Here is a 20,226-nt window from a genome sequence, read left to right as displayed (position 1 = left end):
ACAAGGCTGCAGATGGATGGGCAAGGCTGCAGATGGATGGGCAAGGCTGCAGATGGATGGACAAGGCTGCAGATGGATGGACAAGGCTGCAGATGGATGGGCAAGGCTGCAGATGGATGGACAAGGCTGCAGATGGATGGGCAAGGCTGCAGATGGATGGGCAAGGCTGCAGATGGATGGACAAGGCTGCAGATGGATGGACAAGGCTGCAGATGGATGGACAAGGCTGCAGATGGATGGACAAGGCTGCAGATGGATGGGCAAGGCTGCAGATGGATGGGCAAGGCTGCAGATGGATGGACAAGGCTGCAGATGGATGGACAAGGCTGCAGATGGATGGACAAGGCTGCAGATGGATGGACAAGGCTGCAGATGGATGGGCAAGGCTGCAGATGGATGGACAAGGCTGCAGATGGATGGGCAAGGCTACAGATGGATGGGCAAGGCTCCAGATGGACACTGATAAGGCTGCATTGATGGGCATTTAAATGTAAGTTTTTCCTTAACCTTCCCTCCTAAAAGTTTTTTTTTCCCTTAAAATTCCCTCCTAAATTTGGGGTACGTGTTATACGCCAGTAAATACAATAATGTATAGAAGGTAGGGCCCCGAAAGTGAAGCAAGCCCAGGGGCCCCCACCACCCTAAGTCCTGCCCTGTCAGTGGACCCCTCCTCCAAACAAACATGGTGCCGCATACCCTACGACGGAAAAAAGCCCTCTTTTGGCAAAAAGCTTGATACGGCCATTAACCGAGTAACGGGGGGGGGGAAGAGTGGCCTGATACATCAGGATAGGAACAGGAGGAAAAGGTTTGCAGCTCCCCCTTCCTTTAAGCAGAGGGACAAGGACACCAGGTCATCTAGGCCGGGAAGAGAATATAGAAGAGGCTGGAGAGTTTCCCAGGCTACCTTCTTAAAGATGGGAAAGCTGAAGACTACATCTACTACACGCGAAAAACCAAGTCTTTTTGACTACCTGCCCACCCAAACCGGTCCAGTGGGGGCTCGTCTCAAGTTTGGGTGAAATCTTACACAGCTCAGTGGGTCACTTCCACAATACTCCACGGGCACTTCTGGAGATTCAGGCACCACCCAACCCCTTCTTCGTTTCTACCCACCAAGATCCAGGGTTCAAAAGAAAAAACGGGAAATTCTTATCCAGCATGTTCAGACGTTGATACATCAAGAAGCAGTAATCTCAGTTCCGGAGTCAGAAAAGTTTTTGGGGTTTTACTCCCCAATCTTTTTAGTCCCCAAAAAAAACAGGAGGCTGGAGGCCGGGTTCTGGACTTAAAGCGGCTAAACAAATCCATCAAGCTAGAACATTTCAAAAAACGAAATCTCTCAATACGGTAATCCCAGCAGTACAACCGGAGGATTGGATAGTCTCTATAGACCTCAAAGACGCTTACCTACATATTCCAATTCATCACGATTTCCAGCCTTTTCTAGGATTCAAAGTAGGGGAACTTCATCTACAGTTTCAATGTCTGCCTTTCGACATATCGACAGCCCCCAGAACCTTTACGTAGGTGTTGGTGGCAATTCTAGCTCCTCTACGTATCCTACACTATCTAGACGATATACTGATTTTGTCTCAACGCAAAGAAACGCTCCAAACGCACCTACGAAACGTCATTGGGTTCATTACCAAAATACGGTTGGCTAATAAACTACCCAAAGAGTTTTTCCGAGCACAAAAAATGATATACCTTGGGGCATTGTTCAATACCCCGAGGAGAGCAGTGCCACTCCCTCCGGAGAAGATCCCTCTAATCATAGCCAAAGTAGGGCGATCTATGCCGAGCATAACAATGCCAGCAGCGAAGTGTCCGAGTCTCCTGCAATAATTTTCCTCATGCATCCCAATGGTGAAGTGGGCCCGGTTGCACCTCCACATTTTTCAACAAGGGTTTCTCTCCCAGTGGAAGAGGGGATCCTTATCTGAGAAGATTCTGATTACGTGTTCGATGAAATCCAGCCTATGGTGGTGGACAACCTGTTAAATCACTGCCATCTTGGCCCCATCTCTTGGATCACTCTTACATCAGATGGAAGTCGCCTGGCTTCGAAAAAAATCAGTTAATCCAGGGGAAATGGCAGTTCAACACGACGGGCATTGTGTCCAACATTTCGGAGTTAGGATCAGCCTGGATGGCGATGTCTCATCTGGCATCCTCTCTGAGAAGCACGTCCATCTTGCTACAGATGGCCAACAAATCGGCAGTAGTCCAAAAACAAGGAGGGATGCCCAGCAGGTCATTGTCTAATGAGGTAACCCTGATAATACTCCGTATTATCAGGGGCCGAAAAGAATCTCACCAACCTCAGAGCATCTTATATCCCAGCTCACGAAAATCACCTGGCAGATCGCCTATCAAGGACGTTTAACAACAACAAATGGTCCTTGAACCAGGAGGTTTTCCAATGGATATGCCACCAATGGGGCCGCCCTGAAATAGACCTTTTTGCGTCTAGATGCCAAAATACCCTACTTCTTCACGAGGTTCCCAGTCGGGGATTCAGTGGGGTGGATGCCCTTGTCCAACCATGGATCTTCCAAGTAGGATATGCATTCCCTCTTATACTGAGATTTCTTCAACGCCTAACAGAAGAACAAGTAACCATCTTAGCAGTAATCCCTTACTGGCCGAGAAGACCATGGTTTACTCTATTAACCAAGCTGTCTCTTTGCAATCCCTTAACACTTCCGGTCACACACAACCTTCTGTCCCAGGGGAACCTCTTTCATCCACATCCCGAAATCCTGGATTTGAGGGTCTGGAAATTATGCGGAAGAGGCTGGAAAAATTGGGTTGCTCCCACAGAGTGATACAGACATTGCTTCAAGCCAGAAAAGCTTCCACCAATAGCACTTACTACAAGGTTTGAAAAAAAAAATTCAGAGCTTGTGGAAGTTAACGGTTTCAACCCGTTAAAGCCAGAGGTTCACAAAGTTCTTTTGTTTCTGCAAAAGGGGTTAGATCTAGGCCTGGGGCTTAGCTCATTGAAGGTTCAGGTCTCAGCCTTATCAGCCCTAACAGACACCAGATGGGTTCTACACTCTCTAATTGAATGTTTTTTAAGGGCAGTCCTTACAGTAAGACCTCCAAGGAAGTCGCTATATCCAAAGTGGAATCTGCCTTTAGTACTCGGTGGAGCTCGCAGCGCCTCCATTTGCACCTACGGAAGAATGCTCTCTAGAAGATATCACTCTCAAAGCAGCATTTCTAATCGCCATCACCTCCAGTCAAAGGGTCTTCGGAGATCCGAGCCTTAGGAGCTGAGGACCCCCACCATTACGTTTTTTCCAGACAGGGTAGTCCTCCAACCGATTCACCAGTTTGTTACTAAACTTCCCTCTGTATACCATCTGAACCACCAATGGGTGCTCCCAGCTTTTGGGGAAGATTCGGCAACATCAAAGTTGCATAAGCTGGCCATGGCAAGGACTCTCTGACATTACATTGAACCAGCATCTTCTTTTCGCAAAGATCAACGTCTCTTTGTGATCCCTAAGGGAGCAAGAAGAGGAATGGCAGCATCAAAGACAACCTTAGCAAGTTGGATTGTACGTCTCATTCAGAAAACATATCGGGCTACTGGTCTTCCGGTTCCAAAATCAATCAATGCTCACTCGACGCGGGGAATGGCATCTTCCTGGGCAGCTTTAGCACGAATCTGCCCAGAAACCATCTGTCGTGTGGCAAGTTGGTCATCTTTCACCACACTCATGACCCACTATAGTCTAGATCCAGCCGTGCTTACTTCTCGTCACTTTGGGAAAAAAAGCTTTGCCGTTGTCTGCTCTGTAATCGAAATTAAAATGTTTTTGCAGCAACCCTCCCTGTGAGCGAGTTATTTACCCTGTGCATGCTGCTATGAAGGCAACAGGAAAATTGAATACTTACCTTTCAGTAATTTTCCTTTCCTGGTGCCTATCCATGGCAGAATACACCCTCTCTTTCTATAATCCTTAAATGTTTGAGTCTAGTTACAATAATGGGGTATGGGGGGGGATGACTCTTTCTTTTATAGAGTTAAAGTTGGTCCTGTGGGTTGGTTGGGGGTGGAGTAACCAACCATGTGTATCCTGCCGTGGATAGGCACCAGGAAAGGAAAATTACGGAAAGGTAAGTATTCAATTTTCCGTTATTCGGGGCTGCAGTTCCTCTGAGCTCCACAAGGTGGTGATCTCACTTTTACCCAGACAGGAAGTCTCTATGGAAGACAGGAAGTGATGTCAGGTATAAATAAGAAGTTCCGGGCGAGAGGTGAGTCGGCAGGAAATAGAGAGGAGACATTACTGGAAGTAGCAGCAGACGAGGTAATAAGATCTTATCCTATATTTACACCCAGTAACCCCCCCCCCCCCCCCCGTCATGTCCGTCCTCTTCCTCCATAGTCACTGTGACGTCTTTTATCTCCAGCAGATGATGATACACACATATATATATATATATATATATATATATATATATATATATCCTCATTAAAGCGGGAGTCCACCGGGACTCCGCGTTTTTTTTTTTTTTTTTTAAAAGCCAGCAGCTACAAATACTGCAGCTGCTGACTTTTAAATAGTGACACTTACCTGTCCAGCGCGCCCGCGATGTCGGCACCCGAAGCCGATCGCTCGCTCGGCTGCCGGGTCCCGCCGCCATCTTGGGTATGGGAATCAGGAAATGGAGCCTTTCGGCTTCATTTCCCGGTTCCCTACTGCGCATGCGCGAGCCGCGCGGCGCAATCCGGACGGTCCCCGCTGCCTCTGGGAGCTGTGTGTTTCCCAGCAGGCAGCGGGGCACTTGCTGAAGGGGGCGGGGCATTGCGGAACGGGGGCGTAACCTACGCTCGTTCCGCAGACAGCTAGCCCGGAAGTGGGTGCAGTTACCTGGATTATCCAGGTAACTGCACCCCCCTCCCCCCTGAAAGGTGCCGATTGTGGCGCCGGAGGGGGGGAGGGATCAGATGAGCGGAGGTCCATTTTAGGGTGGACCTCCGCTTTAACAATTATTCCTTACCTGTATAGATCAAATGACGGCACCAATGAGGATGGAGGAGGACCGAAGTCACATGACTGAGAAGATACTAAACCTCACCCTGGAGATCATCTACCTGCTGACCGGAGAGGTGAGGAGGATTCTGGGAGGTCACATGACATCACTCTCATCTCTATTAATAAAACACAGACCTGACCGGAGAGGTGAGGAGGATTCTGGGAGGTCACATGACATCACTCTTATCTCTATTAATAAAACACAGACCTGACCGGAGAGGTGAGGAGGATTCTGGGAGGAGGTCACATGACATCACTCTTATCTCTATTAATAAAACACAGACCTGACCGGAGAGGTGAGGAGGATTCTGGGAGGTCACATGACATCACTCTTATCTCTATTAATAAAACACAGACCTGCCCCCACTAAACTGGCGGTCCTTGCCACTTCCCTTTACCTTAGGCTAGAGAACTGTGCATACACCTCCCTCATCTCTGCCCCCAGGGCTGCCGCTACATCTCCTGGCTCAGGGGTCCCGGCACTGTGCTCCTCCACACTCCTATCACTCCCTTCAGGATTAAGTAGTGGGAGAAAAAAGATCACTGCCACTCATTACTTATCTGAGGCTGCTGCCCAACAACACCCATACTGGTCCTGCCAGCCCCTGCTATAGTGGGGATCTCTCCTTCTCTCCCCCATTTACATTTGTAGAAGCCAAAATTCCCCCACCTTCAACTCTCTCCACCAGGCCAGCTGCTGTGCACAGGTGGGAGAAGCTCTGCCAAGTGCCCTGCTAGCAGTGACCCCTTTCCTCCCCCCCGCTGACCCCGGTCCTCCCCCTGCTGACTTCTGTCCTCTGCCTGCTGAGCCCTGTCCTCCCCCTGCTGAGTCCTGACCTCCTGCTGACTCCTGTCCTCCCTCCGTTGAGCCCTGTCCTCCCCCTGCTGACTCCTGCCCCTCCCTGCTGACTCCTGCCCCTCCCTGTTGAGCCCTGTCCACCACCATGGTGACCCCTGTCCTCCACCATGCTGACTCCTGTCCTCCACCATGCTGACTCCTGTCCTCCACCATGCTGACCCCTGTCCTCCACCATGCTGACCCCTGTCCTCCACCATGCTGACCCCTGTCCTCCACCATGCTGACCCCTGTCCTCCACCATGCTGACCCCTGTCCTCCACCATGCTGACCCCTGTCCTCCACCATGCTGACCCCTGTCCTCCACCATGCTGACCCCTGTCCTCCACCATGCTGACCCCTGTCCTCCACCATGCTGACCCCTGTCCTCCACCATGCTGACCCCTGTTCTCCACCATGCTGACTCCTGTCCTCCACCATGCTGACTCCTGTCCTGTGCCTTTCTATCCCCTGTACACTGCTCTACTGATTTCTGTACACTGCCCTACTGACCCCTATCCTCCACCTTGCTGACCCCTGTACATTGCCTTACCGATTTCTGTACATTGCCCTGCTGACCCCCTGTACACTGTCCTGCTGACCCCTGTCCTCCACCCTGCTGACTCCTGTCCTGTGCCCTGCTGACTCCTGTCCTGTGCCCTGCTGACCCCTGTCTCCCTCCCTGCTGACCCCCTGTACACTGCCCACTGATTTCTGTACACTGTCCTGCTGACCCCTATCCTCCACCCTACTGACCCCTGTACTGCCCTGCTGACCTCCCATACTTTTCCTTCTGACCCCCTGTACACTGTCCTGCTAACCCCCTGTACACTGCCCTACTGATTTCTGTACACTGCCCAGCTGACCCCCTGTGCACTGCTCTGCTGACCCCCTGTGCACTGCCCGGCTGACCCCCTGTACACTGTCCGGCTGACCCCCTGTACACTGTCCGGCTGACCCCCTGTACACTGTCCGGCTGACCCCCTGTACACTGCCCGGCTGACCCTGTACACTGTCCTACTAAACCCCTGTAAACTTCCCTGCTGACCCTACACTGCCCGGCTGACCCCCTGTATACTGCCCGGCTGACCCCCTGTACACTGCCCTGCTGACCCCCTTTACACTGCCCTGCTGACCCCCTTTACACTGCCCTGCTGACCCCCTTTACACTGCCCTGCTGACCCCCTTTACACTGCCCTGCTGACCCCCTGTACACTGCCCTGCTGACCCCCTTTACACTGCCCTGCTGACCCCCTGTACACTGCCCTGCTGACCCCCTGTGCACTGCCCTGCTGACCCCCTGTACACTGCCCTGCAGACCCCCTGTACACTGCCCTGCAGACCCCCTGTACACTGCCCTGCTGACCCCCTGTACACTGCCCTGCTGACCCCCTGTACACTGCCCTGCTGACCCCCTGTACACTGCCCTGCAGACCCCCTGTACACTGCCCTGCTGACCCCCTGTACACTGCCCTGCTGACCCCCTGTACACTGCCCTGCTGACCCCCTGTACACTGCCCTGCTGACCCCCCCATCCTCTGCCCCCCTGACATTTTATTCACTGCACCCCCACATCAGACAGGCTAGACCCGGCCCTGGAGAGTGATTCTTATCTTTGTATAACACAGAACTTTAAAGAAGTCGTGAAGAAATCTACTAAAAATGACACAAGAAGGAGATCTCATAATATGACCACAAGATCCTCGAGAATCCAGAATCCCATCCCCCCACCTCCATCCCCGATCCCTGCAAGACACAACATGGAGAAGATTCTAGAAGTCACCAAGAAGATGATGGAGCTGCTGACAGAAGAGGTGAGGAGGATTCTGGGAATTGTGGGACATTATCCAGTAACAGACAAGGGATGTGTCTGGATGGTGACTGTATCATTGTGTGTGTCAGGTTCCTATAAGGTGTCAGGATGTCACTGTCTATTTCTCCATGGAGGAGTGGGAGTATTTAGAAGGACACAAGGATCTCTACAAGGACGTCATGATGGACAATCAGCCGCCCCTCACATCACCGGGTAAGAGGAGACTTTATTGTAAAGGAGAGGGCAGTACGGAGACTCCACCTAGATCCTCAGAGTGGAAACCTGAGAGATTCTAAAGTTGAGGGTAAGACAGAAGAAGAAGAAGAAGAGAGGTATGTGAGGGATGATCAGCAGTCTATGGAGGAGGATGGAATAACGGGGACATTTATAGAGGAGGACACTCCTACAGAGATCAGCACAGGTGGGTCATGATGTGTATGGCACGGCACAGAAAAAAAACGCATGTCTAGTGAATCTCTTCAATACATAAACATATTTCCATCTTATGTCCCTATATAAGTACAGAAAATGTCCCCTCGACTTGCCAGGATAACATGTAAGTCCTGTTGTGGGCTGACAACAGACAGCATTTTTGTAGGCTGAGTGGTGTCAGTCCTGTCCTGTATTGTTTTGCTCAACTACTCGGTCCCACCCATTCTCCCATCTCCACGTCATAAAGGCCGATCATTGTGTAGTGAGACGATAAGGACTGGGGTGGCAAATTACTCTCCTTGAGACAACACAGGAAGAAATAGAGAGTGTCAGATAGATCAAAAAGATTGTCGTCTTAAGTACATTTTTTGTGCTACAAAGTAGATTTAGCAATAATGACCCCCAGCATTGGTGTCAGTGACTACCATGATAACCCCCAGCATTGGTGTCAGTGACTACCATGATAACCCCCAGCATTGGTGTCATTAACTGCCATTATAACCCCCAGCATTGGTGTTGACTGCCATGATAACTCCCAGCATTGGTGCCAGTGACTGCCATGATAACCCCCAGCATTGGTGCCAGTGACTGCCATGATAACCCCCAGCATTGGTGTCAGCAACTACCATGATAACCCCCAGCATTGGTGTCAGTAACTACCATGATAACCCCCAGCATTGGTGTCAATGACTGCCATGATAACCCCCAGCATTGGTGTCAATGACTGCTATGATAACCCCCAGCACTGGTGTCAGTAACTGCCATGATAACCCCCAGCATTGGTGTCAATGACTGCCATGATAACCCCCAGCATTGGTGTCATTAACTGCCATGATAACCCCCAGCATTGGTGTCATTAACTGCCATTATAACCCCCAGCATTGGTGTCAGTGACTGCCATGATAACCCCCAGCATTGGTGCCAGTGACTGCCATGATAATCCCCAGCATTGGTGCCAGTGACTGCCATGATAACCCCCAGCATTGGTGTCAGTAACTGCCATAGTAACCCCCAGCATTGGTGTCAGTAACTACCATGATAACCCCCAGCATTGGTGTTGGTGACTGCCCCAATAACCCCTAGCATTGGTGTTGGTGACTGCCCCAATAACCCCTAGCATTGGTGTCAGTGACTGTAATAATAACCCCCATCATTGGTGTCAGCAACTACCATAATAACCCCCATCATTGGTGTCAGCAACTACCATGATAACCCCCAGCATTGGTGTCAGTAACTGCCATGATAACCCCCAGCATTGGTGTCATTAACTGCCATTATAACCCCCAGCATTGGTGTCGACTGCCATAATAACCCCCAGCATTGGTGCCAGTGACTGCCATGATAACCCCCAGCATTGGTGCCAGTGACTGCCATGATAACCCCCAGCATTGGTGTCAGCAACTACCATGATAACCCCCAGCATTGGTGTCAGCAGCTACCATGATAACCCCCAGCATTGGTGTCAGTAACTGCCATGATAACCCCCAGCATTGGTGTTGGTGACTGTAACAATAACCCCCATCATTGGTGTCAGCAACTATCAAAATAACCCCCAGCATTGGTGTCAGGGGCAGGGCTAAGTCAAACTAGCCAATCGCACTCTGGTTCCCACCCCCGGTCACACCTTTCGAAGGTTGCAGACCGCTGGTATAGACTGATTGAGCAGAGGACAACAATTACTTCCAAATCAGTCCACAAACACAGATCTTTTTATAAATGCAGTCTCAGGTTTATTCGGCTCTACTTCCATAAATTCCTGGTCAGCCTGATGTCTCCTCCCCCTCTTCAGGACCACATATCCCATAATTCACAGCATCATCGTGTGTGCATGCGCCATGCCCCTCCTTGGAGGAGAAGCAGAAGTGTGTCTTCTGTATCTAATGTTGGCCTGTAGCTCCCTCCCAGGAGCAGGCACGAAAGACCGGCCAGGGTGGGGGTCCATAGGACTGCAAGCCATGGAGCCCTCCCGGAAAACAGAGCCAACGATCAGGGGACCGGGTGAAACATGGAGAAGTGGGGCATATAATGTAGGTGTGTTACCCTCCGCAGCTGAACAAGAGAGACAGTTCTCGTTGTTTCCTCCCTCTCTGACTAAGGTCCATGAATAAAGAAATGATCTAGTAGGAGATCAGAGGACCCATTTACTAGTTACCTTGAGGGGGGAATTGTAAGATCCTCAGAGACAAAGCTGCCTGATGTGGGCGGAGTCCTGGTTTAGGGGAACCAATCAGCTGATGTCTAGTAATAATCTTTGTATTTCTATTTTAGTAGATGGACGGGAGATGAGGAAAACCTCAGAGGATTGTCTCACTTTGTCTCCAGACTGTGAAGTAGAAGATGAGGACATCACACAGTATAGTCCAGGAGAAAACCCGACTACCTCAAATGTCCATCCGGCACCACACAGTGTAGATGGACCATCGTATTCCTCTTATCCCGAGGAACCTCAGACTGTGCGGGACGGTGCCGGACCATCGTATTCCTCTTATCCTGAGGAACCTCAGACTGTGCGGGACGGTGCCGGACCATCGTATTCCTCTTATCCCGAGGAACCTCAGACTGTGCGGGACGGTGCCGGACCATCGTATTCCTCTTATCCCGAGGAACCTCAGACTGTGCGGGACGGTGCCGGACCATCATATTCCTCTTATCCTGAGGAACCTCAGACTGTGCGGGATGGTGCCAGACCATCTTATTCCTCTTATCCCGAGGAACCTCAGACTGTGCCGGACGGTGCCGGACCATCGTATTCCTCTTATCCCGAGGAACCTCAGACTGTGCGGGACGGTGCCGGACCATCGTATTCCTCTTATCCCGAGGAACCTCAGACTGTGCGGGACGGTGCCGGACCATCGTATTCCTCTTATCCTGAGGAACCTCAGACTGTGCGGGACGGTGCCAGACCATCGTATTCCTCTTATCCTGAGGAACCTCAGACTGTGCGGGACGGTGCCGGACCATCGTATTCCTCTTATCCCGAGGAACCTCAGACTGTGCGGGACGGTGCCGGACCATCGTATTCCTCTTATCCTGAGGAACCTCAGACTGTGAGGGATGGTGCCGGACCATCGTATTCCTCTTATCCTGAGGAACCTCAGACTGTGCGGGACGGTGCCGGACCATCGTATTCCTCTTATCCCGAGGAACCTCAGACTGTGCGGGACGGTGCCGGACCATCGTATTCCTCTTATCCCGAGGAACCTCAGACTGTGCGGGACGGTGCCGGACCATCATCTTCCTCTGATCCTGAGGAACCTCAGACTGTGCGGGACGGTGCCGGACCATCGTATTCCTCTTATCCCGAGGAACCTCAGACTGTGCGGGACGGTGCCGGACCATCGTATTCCTCTTATCCTGAGGAACCTCAGACTGTGAGGGACGGTGATGGACCCTCATATTCCTCTTATCCTGAGGAACCTCAGACTGTGCGGGACGGTGGCGGACCATCGTATTCCTCTTATCCCGAGGAACCTCAGACTGTGCGGGACGGTGCCGGACCATCGTATTCCTCTTATCCCGAGCAACCTCAGACTGTGCGGGACGATGCCGGACCATCGTATTCCTCTTATCCCGAGGAACCTCAGACTGTGCGGGACGGTGTCGGACCATCGTATTCCTCCTATCCTGAGGAACCTCAGACTGTGCGGGACGGGGCCGTCCTTCCAACAGATAAGAAGAGGTTTTCCTGTACTGAGTGCGGGAAGCATTTCCATTATAAGTCCCGCCTTAATTTGCATAAAAGATCTCACACAGGTGAGAAGTTGTGTTCCTGTCCTGAGTGCGGGAAATGTTTCTCACAGAAGTCTTCTCTTGCCATACACATGAGGTCTCACACGGGGGAGAAGCCGTATTCCTGCCCTGAGTGTGGGAAATGTTTTGTCACAAAATCAGACTTGGATAAACACCTGCCGTCTCACAAAGGCGAAAAGCCGTATTCCTGTCCTGAGTGCGGAAAATTATTTTCACATAAGTCCACCCTTGTCAAGCATCAGAGATTACACACGGGCGAGAATCTAAATTTCTGCCCTGAGTGCGGGAAATGTTTTGCTGCTAAATCAGAATTAGATGAACACCAAACAACTCACACTGGGGAGAAGCCGTATTCCTGCCCTGATTGCGGAAAATGTTTTACACGGAAGTTTACTCTTTCCATGCATCAGAGATCTCACACGGGGGAGAAGCCGTATTCCTGCCCTGAGTGTGGGAAATGTTTTTCACGGAAGTTTAGTTTTTCCATACATAAAACCCTGCACACAGGCGAGAAGCTGCATTTCTGTCCTGAGTGCGGCAAAGGTTTTTCACAGAAGTCCTCTCTTTCCGAACACCAGCGAATGCACACGGGAGAGAAGCTGTATTGCTGCCCTGAGTGCGAGAAATGTTTTTTTAAGAAATCCTCTCTTTCCGCACATCTGAGCTTACACACGGGGGAGAAGCCGTTTTCCTGCCCTGAGTGCGGGAAATGTTTTTCACAGAAGTCCTATCTTTCCGCGCATCAGAAATTGCACATAGGCGAGAGGCTGTATTCCTGCCCTGAGTGCGGGAAATGTTTTTTAAAGCAGTCCATTCTTTCCGCACACCTGAGACTGCACACGGGTGAGAAGCCGTATTCCTGTCCTGAGTGCGGGAAATGTGTTTCACATAAGTCCTCCCTTACCGCGCATCAGAGACTGCACACGGGGGAGAAGCGGTATTCCTGTCCTGAGTGCGGGAAATGTTTTGCACAGAAGTCCTATCTTTCCAAGCATCAGAAGTCTCACTCAAGAGAGAAGCCCCATTCCTGACCTGAGTGCAGAAGGTCTTCTCCATGGAAATCAAATTACATATCCCGGGAGAGAAGTTGTATTCCTGTCCTGAGTGTGGGAAATGAACAGGATCACCTTTATTAGATCACATCTAACATAGAGAACTCCCCCCCCCCCCCCATCTTTTCTATGTCCCACGTCCCTCTAAACAAGAGGATCAGCCTGAATACCAACAGCCCAGTCTTGTGAGGAGTCAAGCCTTGTTTCTGGAATACCAATTATATGATTGTTTTTTTGCAAAAAGTTTATTAACTCGTAGGATAAGTTGAGTAATAAAACTTTGACTTTGGATTTGATATATAGAATGTTTATCTTCTCTTATTTCTTTTCTACCACAAGTGAGCCACATTGGTTGTTGATTCTCACCCTCCCCATAAATATCAGGATGCCTGTTGTAGAAACCAAGGATAAGTCCATCATTTCATAGACCCATCTATCATTCCACCCGTAATTCCTCCTCCGCACCAACCACAAGATCATCTTTCTTCCTCACTTTTGCATCACATCTAACATAGAGAAACCCCCCCTCCATCTTTTATATGTCCAGTTTCCCTCTAAATAAGAGGACCAGTATGAATACCAACAGCCCAGTCTTGTGAGCAGTCAAGCCTTGTTTCTGGAACACCAACCACATCTCCAACCACAGGATCACCTTTATTAGATCACATCTAACATAGAGAACTCCCCCTCCATCTTTTCTATGTCCCACGTCCCTCTAAACAAGAGGATCAGCCTGAATACCAACAGCCCAGTCTTGTGAGGAGTCAAGTCATGTTTCTGGAACACCAACCATATCTCCAACCACAGGATCACCTTTATTAGATCACATCTAACATAGAGAACCCCCCCCCCCCCCATCTTTTATATGCCCCACGCCCCTCTAAACAAGAGGATCAACCTGAATACCAACAGCCCAGTCTTGTGAGGAGTCCAGCCGTGTTTCTGGAATACCAATTATATGATTGGTTTTTCGCAAAAAGTTTATTAACTCGTAGGATAAGTTGAGTAATAAAACTTTGACTTTGGATTTGATATATTGAATGTTTATCTTCTCTTATTTCTTTTCTACCACAAGTGAGCCACGTTGGTTGTTGATTCTCACCCTCCCCATAAATATCAGGATGCCTGTTGTAGACTCCAATGATAAGTCCATCATTTCATAGACCCATCTATCATTCCACCCGTAATTCCTCCTCCACACCAACCACAAGATCATCTTTCTTCCTCACTTTCGCATCACATCTAACATAGAGAAACTCCCCCTCTATCTTTTCTATGTCCCGTGTCCCTCTAAACAAGGGGATCAGCATGAATACCAACAGCCCAGTCTTGTAAGGAGTCAAGTCATGTTTCTGGAACTCCAACCATAAGATCATCTTTCTTCCTCACTTTCACATCACATCTAACATAGAGAAACCGCCCTCCATCTTTTCTATGTCCCGTGTCCCTCTAAAGAAAAGGATCAGCATGAATACCAACAGCCCAGCCTTATATGGAGTCAAGCCTTGTTTCTAGAACACTAACTGCATTCTCATTCCCATCTATCATTCCACCTGTAATTCCTCCTCCGCGCCATCACCACCTCCAACCACAAGATCATCTGTATTAGATCACATCAAAGATAGAGAAACCCCCCTCCATCTTTTCTATGTCCCGTGTCCCTCTAAACAAGGGGATCAGCCTGAATACAAACAGCCCAGTCTTGTGAGGAGTCAAGCCTTGTTTCTGGAACACCAATTATATGATTGGTTTTTCGCAAAAATGTTATTAACTCGTAGGCTAAGTTGAGTAATAAAAGTTTGACTTTGGATTTGATATATTGAATGTTTATTTTCTCTTATTTCTTTTCTACCACAAGTGAGCCACATTGGTTGTTGATTCTCACCCTCTCCATAAATATCAGGATGCCTGTTGTAGACTCCAATGATAAGTCCATCATTTCATAGACCCATCTATCATTCCACCCATAATTCCTCCTCCACACCATCACAACCTCCAACCACAAAATCATCTTTCTTCCTCACTTTCGCATCACATCTAACATAGAGAAACCCCCACTCCATCTTTTATATGTCCAGTTTCCCTTTAAATAAGAGGACCAGTATGAATACCAACAGCCCAGTCTTGTGAGGAGTCAAGCCTTGTTTCTGGAACACCAACCACATCTCCAACCACAGGATCACCTTTATTAGATCACATCTAACATAGAGAACTCCCCCTCCATCTTTTCTATGTCCCGTGTCCCTCTAAACAAGAGTATCAGCCTGAATACCAACAGCCCAGTCTTGTGAGGAGTCAAGCCTTGTTTCTGGAACACCAATTATATGATTGGTTTTTCACAAAAATGTTATTAACCCGTAGGCTAAGTTGAGTAATAAAAGTTTGACTTTGGATTTGATATGTTGAATGTTTATTTTCTCTTATTTATTTTCTACCACAAGTGAGCCACATTGGTTGTTGATTCTCACCCTCCCCATAAATATCAGGACGCCTGTTGTAGAAACCAATGATAAGTCCATCATTTCATAGACCCATCTATCATTCCACCCGTAATTCCTCCTCCACACAATCACCACCTCCAACCACAAGATCATCTTTCTTCCTCACTTTCGCATCACATCTAACATAGAGAAACCCCCCTCCATCTTTTATATGTACAGTTTCCCTCTAAATAAGAGGATCAGTATTAATACCCACAGCCCAGTCTTGTGAGGAGTCAAGTCATGTTTCTGGAACACCAACCACAAGATCATCTTTATTAGATCACATCTAACATAGAGAACTCCCCCTCCATCCTTTGTATGTCCCGCGTCCCTCTACAAAAGAGGATCAGCCTGAATACCAACAGCCCAGTCTTGTGAGGAGTCAAGCCTTGTTTCTGGAATACCAATTATATGATTGTTTTTTTGCAAAAAGTTTATTAACTCGTAGGATAAGTTGAGTAATAAAACTTTGACTTTGGATTTGATATATTGAATGTTTATCTTCTCTTATTTCTTTTCTACCACAAGTGAGCCACGTTGGTTGTTGATTCTCACCCTCCCCATAAATATCAGGATGCCTGTTGTAGCCTCCAATGATAAGTCCATCATTTCATAGACCCATCTATCATTCCACCCGTAATTCCTCCTCCACACCATCACCACCTCCAACCACAAGATCATCTTCCTCACTTTCGCATCACATCTAACATAGAGAAACCCCCCCTCCATCTTTTATATGTCCAGTTTCCCTTTAAATAAGAGGACCAGTATGAATACCAACAGCCCAGTCTTGTGAGGAGTCAAGCCTTGTTTCTGGAACACCAACCACATCTCCAACCACAGGATCACCTTATTAGATCACATCTAACATAGAGAACTCCCCCTCCATCTTTTCTATGTCCCACGTCCCTCTAAACAAGAGGATCAGCCTGAATACAAACAGCCCAGTCTTGTGAGGAGTCAAGCCTTGTTTCTGGAATACCAATTATATGATTGGTTTTTCGCAAAAAGTTTATTAACTCGTAGGATAAGTTGAGTAATAAAACTTTGACTTTGGATTTGATATATTGAATGTTTATTTTCTCTTATTTCTTTTCTACCACAGGTGAGCCACGTTGGTTGTTGATTCTCACCCTCCCCATAAATATCAGGATCCCTGTTGTAGACTCCAATTATAAGTCCATCATTTCATAGACCCATCTATCATTCCACCCGTAATTCCTCCTCCCAGGGGCGGACTGACAACTCATGGGGCCCCCTGGCAATAGGAGATTATGATGCCCCCAGGTAATAGAAGATTATGGGGCCCCCAGGCAATAGGAGATTATGGTGCCCCCGGGTAATAGAAGATTATGGGGCCCCCGGGCAATAGGAGATTATGGGGCCACACAGTATACACACACACACATACAGTATACACACACAGTATACACATACACACACTGGAGAGGCAGGGCAGCTATAATCTTGTTTTGTTTTTTTTTAAACACAGATTTTTACATGTCCCTGGTTTTATTGAGGTTGGCAACCCTGATGGGGCCCCCTAGTGGCATGGGGCCCTCGGGCAGTGCCCGAGTGCCCCAATGGTCAGTCCGCCCCTGCCTCCTCCACACCAACCACAAGATCATCTTTATTAGATCACATCTAACATAGAGAAACCCCCCTCCATCTTTTATATGTCCCACGTCCCTCTAAACAAGAGGATCAGCCTGAATACAAACAGCCCAGTCTTGTGAGGAGTCAAGCCTTGTTTCTGGAATACCAATTATATGATTGGTTTTTCGCAAAAAGTTTATTAACTCGTAGGATAAGTTGAGTAATAAAACTTTGACTTTGGATTTAATATATTGAATGTTTATTTTCTCTTATTTCTTTTCTACCACAAGTGAGCCACATTGGTTGTTGATTCTCACCCTCTCCATAAATATCAGGACGCCTGTTGTAGACTCCAATGATAAGTCCATAATTTCATAGACCCATCTATCATTCCACCCGTAATTCCTCCTCCACACCAACCACAAGATCATCTCTCTTACTCACTTTCGCATCACATCTAACATAGAGAAACCCCCCTCCATCTTTTCTATGTCCAGTGTCCCTCTAAACAAGAGGATCAGTATGAATACCAACAGCCCAGTCTTGTAAGGAGTCAAGTCATGTTTCTGGAACTCCAACCATAAGATCATCTTTCTTCCTCACTTTCACATCACATCTAACATAGAGAAACCCCCCTCCATCTTTTCTATGTCCCGTGTCCCTCTAAAGAAAAGGATCAGCATGAATACCAACAGCCCAGCCTTATATGGAGTCAAGCCTTGTTTCTAGAACACTAACTGCATTCTCATTCCCATCTATCATTCCACCTGTAATTCCTCCTCCGCACCATCACCACCTCCAACCACAAGATCATCTGTATTAGATCACATCAAAGATAGAGAAACCCCCCCTTCCATCTTTTATATGCCCTGTGTCCTTCTAAACAAGGGGATCACCATGAATACAAACAGCCCAGTCTTGTGAAGAGTCAAGCCGTGTTTCTGGAACACCAACCACATCTCCAACCACAAGATCATCTTTCTTCCTCACTTTCACATCTAACATAGAGAAACCTCCCCTCTATATTTTCTATGTCCCGTGTCCCTCTAAACAAGAGGTTCAGCGTGAATACAAACAGCCCAGTCTTGTAAGGGTCAAGCCATGTTTCTGGAACACCGACTAAATTATTGGTTTTCCCAAACATGTTATCAACTCGTAGTCCATGGGGGACTAAGGGGGATATTCTTTGTAAATTGATTAATAAAAGTTTGACTTTGGATTTGTTATATTAAATGTTTATTTCCTCTTACCCCTTTTCTACCACAAGTGAGGCAGATTGCGTGTTGATTCTCACAATCCCAATAAATCTCAGGATGTCTGTATTATACTCCAATTATAAGTCAGTCAGTTCATGGACCCATCTATCTTTCCAGCCATAATTCCTCCTCCACACCATCACCACCTCCAACCACAAGATCATCTTACTTCCTCACTTTCACATCACATCTAACATAGAAAAACACCCCTTCATCTTTTCTATGTCCCTCTAAACAAGAGGATCAGCCTGAATACAAACAGCCCAGTCTTGTGAGGAGTCAAGCCATGTTTCTGGAATACCAACTACATTCTCAATCCATAAGAACATCAAGGTCTCCCATTCTGCTTGCAGTGTTTCTTGATTTTGTCGATTTAATCCGGCCATACATGGATCGATTTCCGAAAGAATTTTCTTTATCGAAAATTGTAACTGAGAATTCTCGTTCGAATTTCACAAAATTAGTGGGGCTGCGGCAAGGGCTGATTCTCGTGCGACAATTGAATTAGAGTGTTCAGGCATGTTGGAAATTTTTTGAAAAACGAACAAATTTCTAATCAACGGTGGGAGAAATATAATGGAAAAAGAAATGCGCATGAGCTGTGACCTGGAAAGAAAAGAAGATTCCCGGCCACAAAAAATATTTTCTGTAGCAACATGAGGTGACATTGAAGGCTTGGTTGGTCGTATTTCAAAATCAACAATGACACCATCGGATCACAAAACGCACTAAATTTCTAATTTTCGAAGGAAAATTTGTTCAGAATTTGACACATGTATGGCCTGCATTAGTTACAATATTATTTTGTGATATGTTTTTTGCATTTTTATATGTTTATTAGGAATAAGGAATAAGTTTAACCCAGACCCAACTGTTTTCCAATAGCCGCTATATAGCTAGATTGGGTTAGTTTGCCCACGTGAACCTCCGACTTCTATAGCACTACTGCCATTAAATGACATCTTCCCCCTTAGGATGCCATTGGTTCCTTTTTTCTGTATTCTAATAAGTTTATCTGTAATATAGATGTTCCCTCAATGAACGTGAAGGTGTTTATTGGGTGCAGTATGTGGATTTGTCACCATGTATGGAGCCACTATTTAGTAACAGCTTCCTTTCCTCATTTATAGTAAAGACTTGGAACACTTGTCTCCATCCAAATGGCTGCAATTTCTCTTTACCATCGGGGGGGTTCCCCCATAATTTATACCAGGCCTTTTAGGTCTGGGATGAACTGTAAACCCTAAGCCTGAATTGTGAACCCTAAGCTAAAAAAATAGAAGAAAGAAATAAAAGGGCATGAGGACTTCCCTTCAGAGACACAAAGGAAAAAGCCGTTGGTTGTACTTCATAGCATTGCTTTTGTCCAAAGTTAGGCCTATCCTCATTGCTCCTTCACCAAACAAGGTCTTTGCCCCATTTAGTGAGCTGCCATGGGTGTCCATCCAGATATCTGGTGACAGCCATGGGATCATAGAGTGCTGTTTTTATGGTAATTACCTGTGTCTGAATTAAAGCGGAGGTCCACCCTAAAATGGACCTCCGCTCATCGGAATCCCCCCCCCCTCCGGCGCCACAATCGGCACCTTTCAGGGAGGAGGGGGGTGCAGTTACCTGTATAATCCAGGTAACTGCACCCACTTCCGGGCTAGCTCTCTGCGGAAAGGGGCGTACGTTACGCCCCTTTCTGCAAGCGCCCGCCCCCTTCAGCAAGTGCCCCGCTGCCTGCTGGGAAACACACAGCTCCCAGAGGCAGCGGGGACCGTCCGGATTGCGCCGCGCGGCTCGCGCATGCGCAGTAGGGAACCGGGAAATGAAGCCGAAAGGCTCCATTTCCTGATTCCCATACCCAAGATGGCGGCGGCACGAGCGAGCGATCGGCTTCGGGTGCCGACATCGCGGGCGCGCTGGACAGGTAAGTGTCACTATTTAAAAGTCAGCAGCTGCAGTATTTG

General features: G+C 48.0%; 2 protein-coding genes across 2 annotated transcripts in view; both read left to right on the top strand.

The window, feature by feature from the left end:
• The window catches only part of LOC143955425 (uncharacterized), a 56,630-nt gene that overhangs the window by 23,225 nt on the left and 13,179 nt on the right, over positions 1-20,226 (top strand). The window contains exon 2 of the mRNA XM_077465474.1: positions 10,309-12,912. Within this exon, the coding sequence (XP_077321600.1) occupies positions 10,309-12,912 (2,604 nt within the window). The remainder of the gene's footprint in view (positions 1-10,308; positions 12,913-20,226) is intronic.
• Positions 337-10,325, top strand: LOC143955953 (uncharacterized). The gene is made up of 3 exons (XM_077466079.1): positions 337-4,325; positions 5,028-5,128; positions 7,518-10,325. The coding sequence occupies exons 2-3, from the start codon at positions 5,033-5,035 to the stop codon at positions 7,917-7,919; spliced, it is 498 nt and encodes a 165-aa protein (XP_077322205.1). The 5' UTR covers positions 337-4,325; positions 5,028-5,032; the 3' UTR covers positions 7,920-10,325.

Source organism: Lithobates pipiens, unplaced genomic scaffold (assembly GCF_037356315.1).
Source record: "Lithobates pipiens isolate NorthernLeopardFrog02 unplaced genomic scaffold, aLitPip1_a1.2 Scaffold_35, whole genome shotgun sequence".
In the NCBI taxonomy this organism is placed as follows: domain Eukaryota; kingdom Metazoa; phylum Chordata; class Amphibia; order Anura; family Ranidae; genus Lithobates; species Lithobates pipiens.
Note: the sequence above shows the minus strand (reverse complement) of the source record. Positions and strands in the feature narration are given on the sequence as shown.

Coding starts and splice junctions, on each gene's coding strand:
- LOC143955953 (XM_077466079.1), top strand. CDS start 5,033: ATGACGGCACCAATGAGGATGGAGGAGGACCGAAGTCACATGACTGAG. Junction 5,129..7,517: donor TCTACCTGCTGACCGGAGAG/GTGAGGAGGATT, acceptor TGTATAACACAG/AACTTTAAAGAAGTCGTGAA.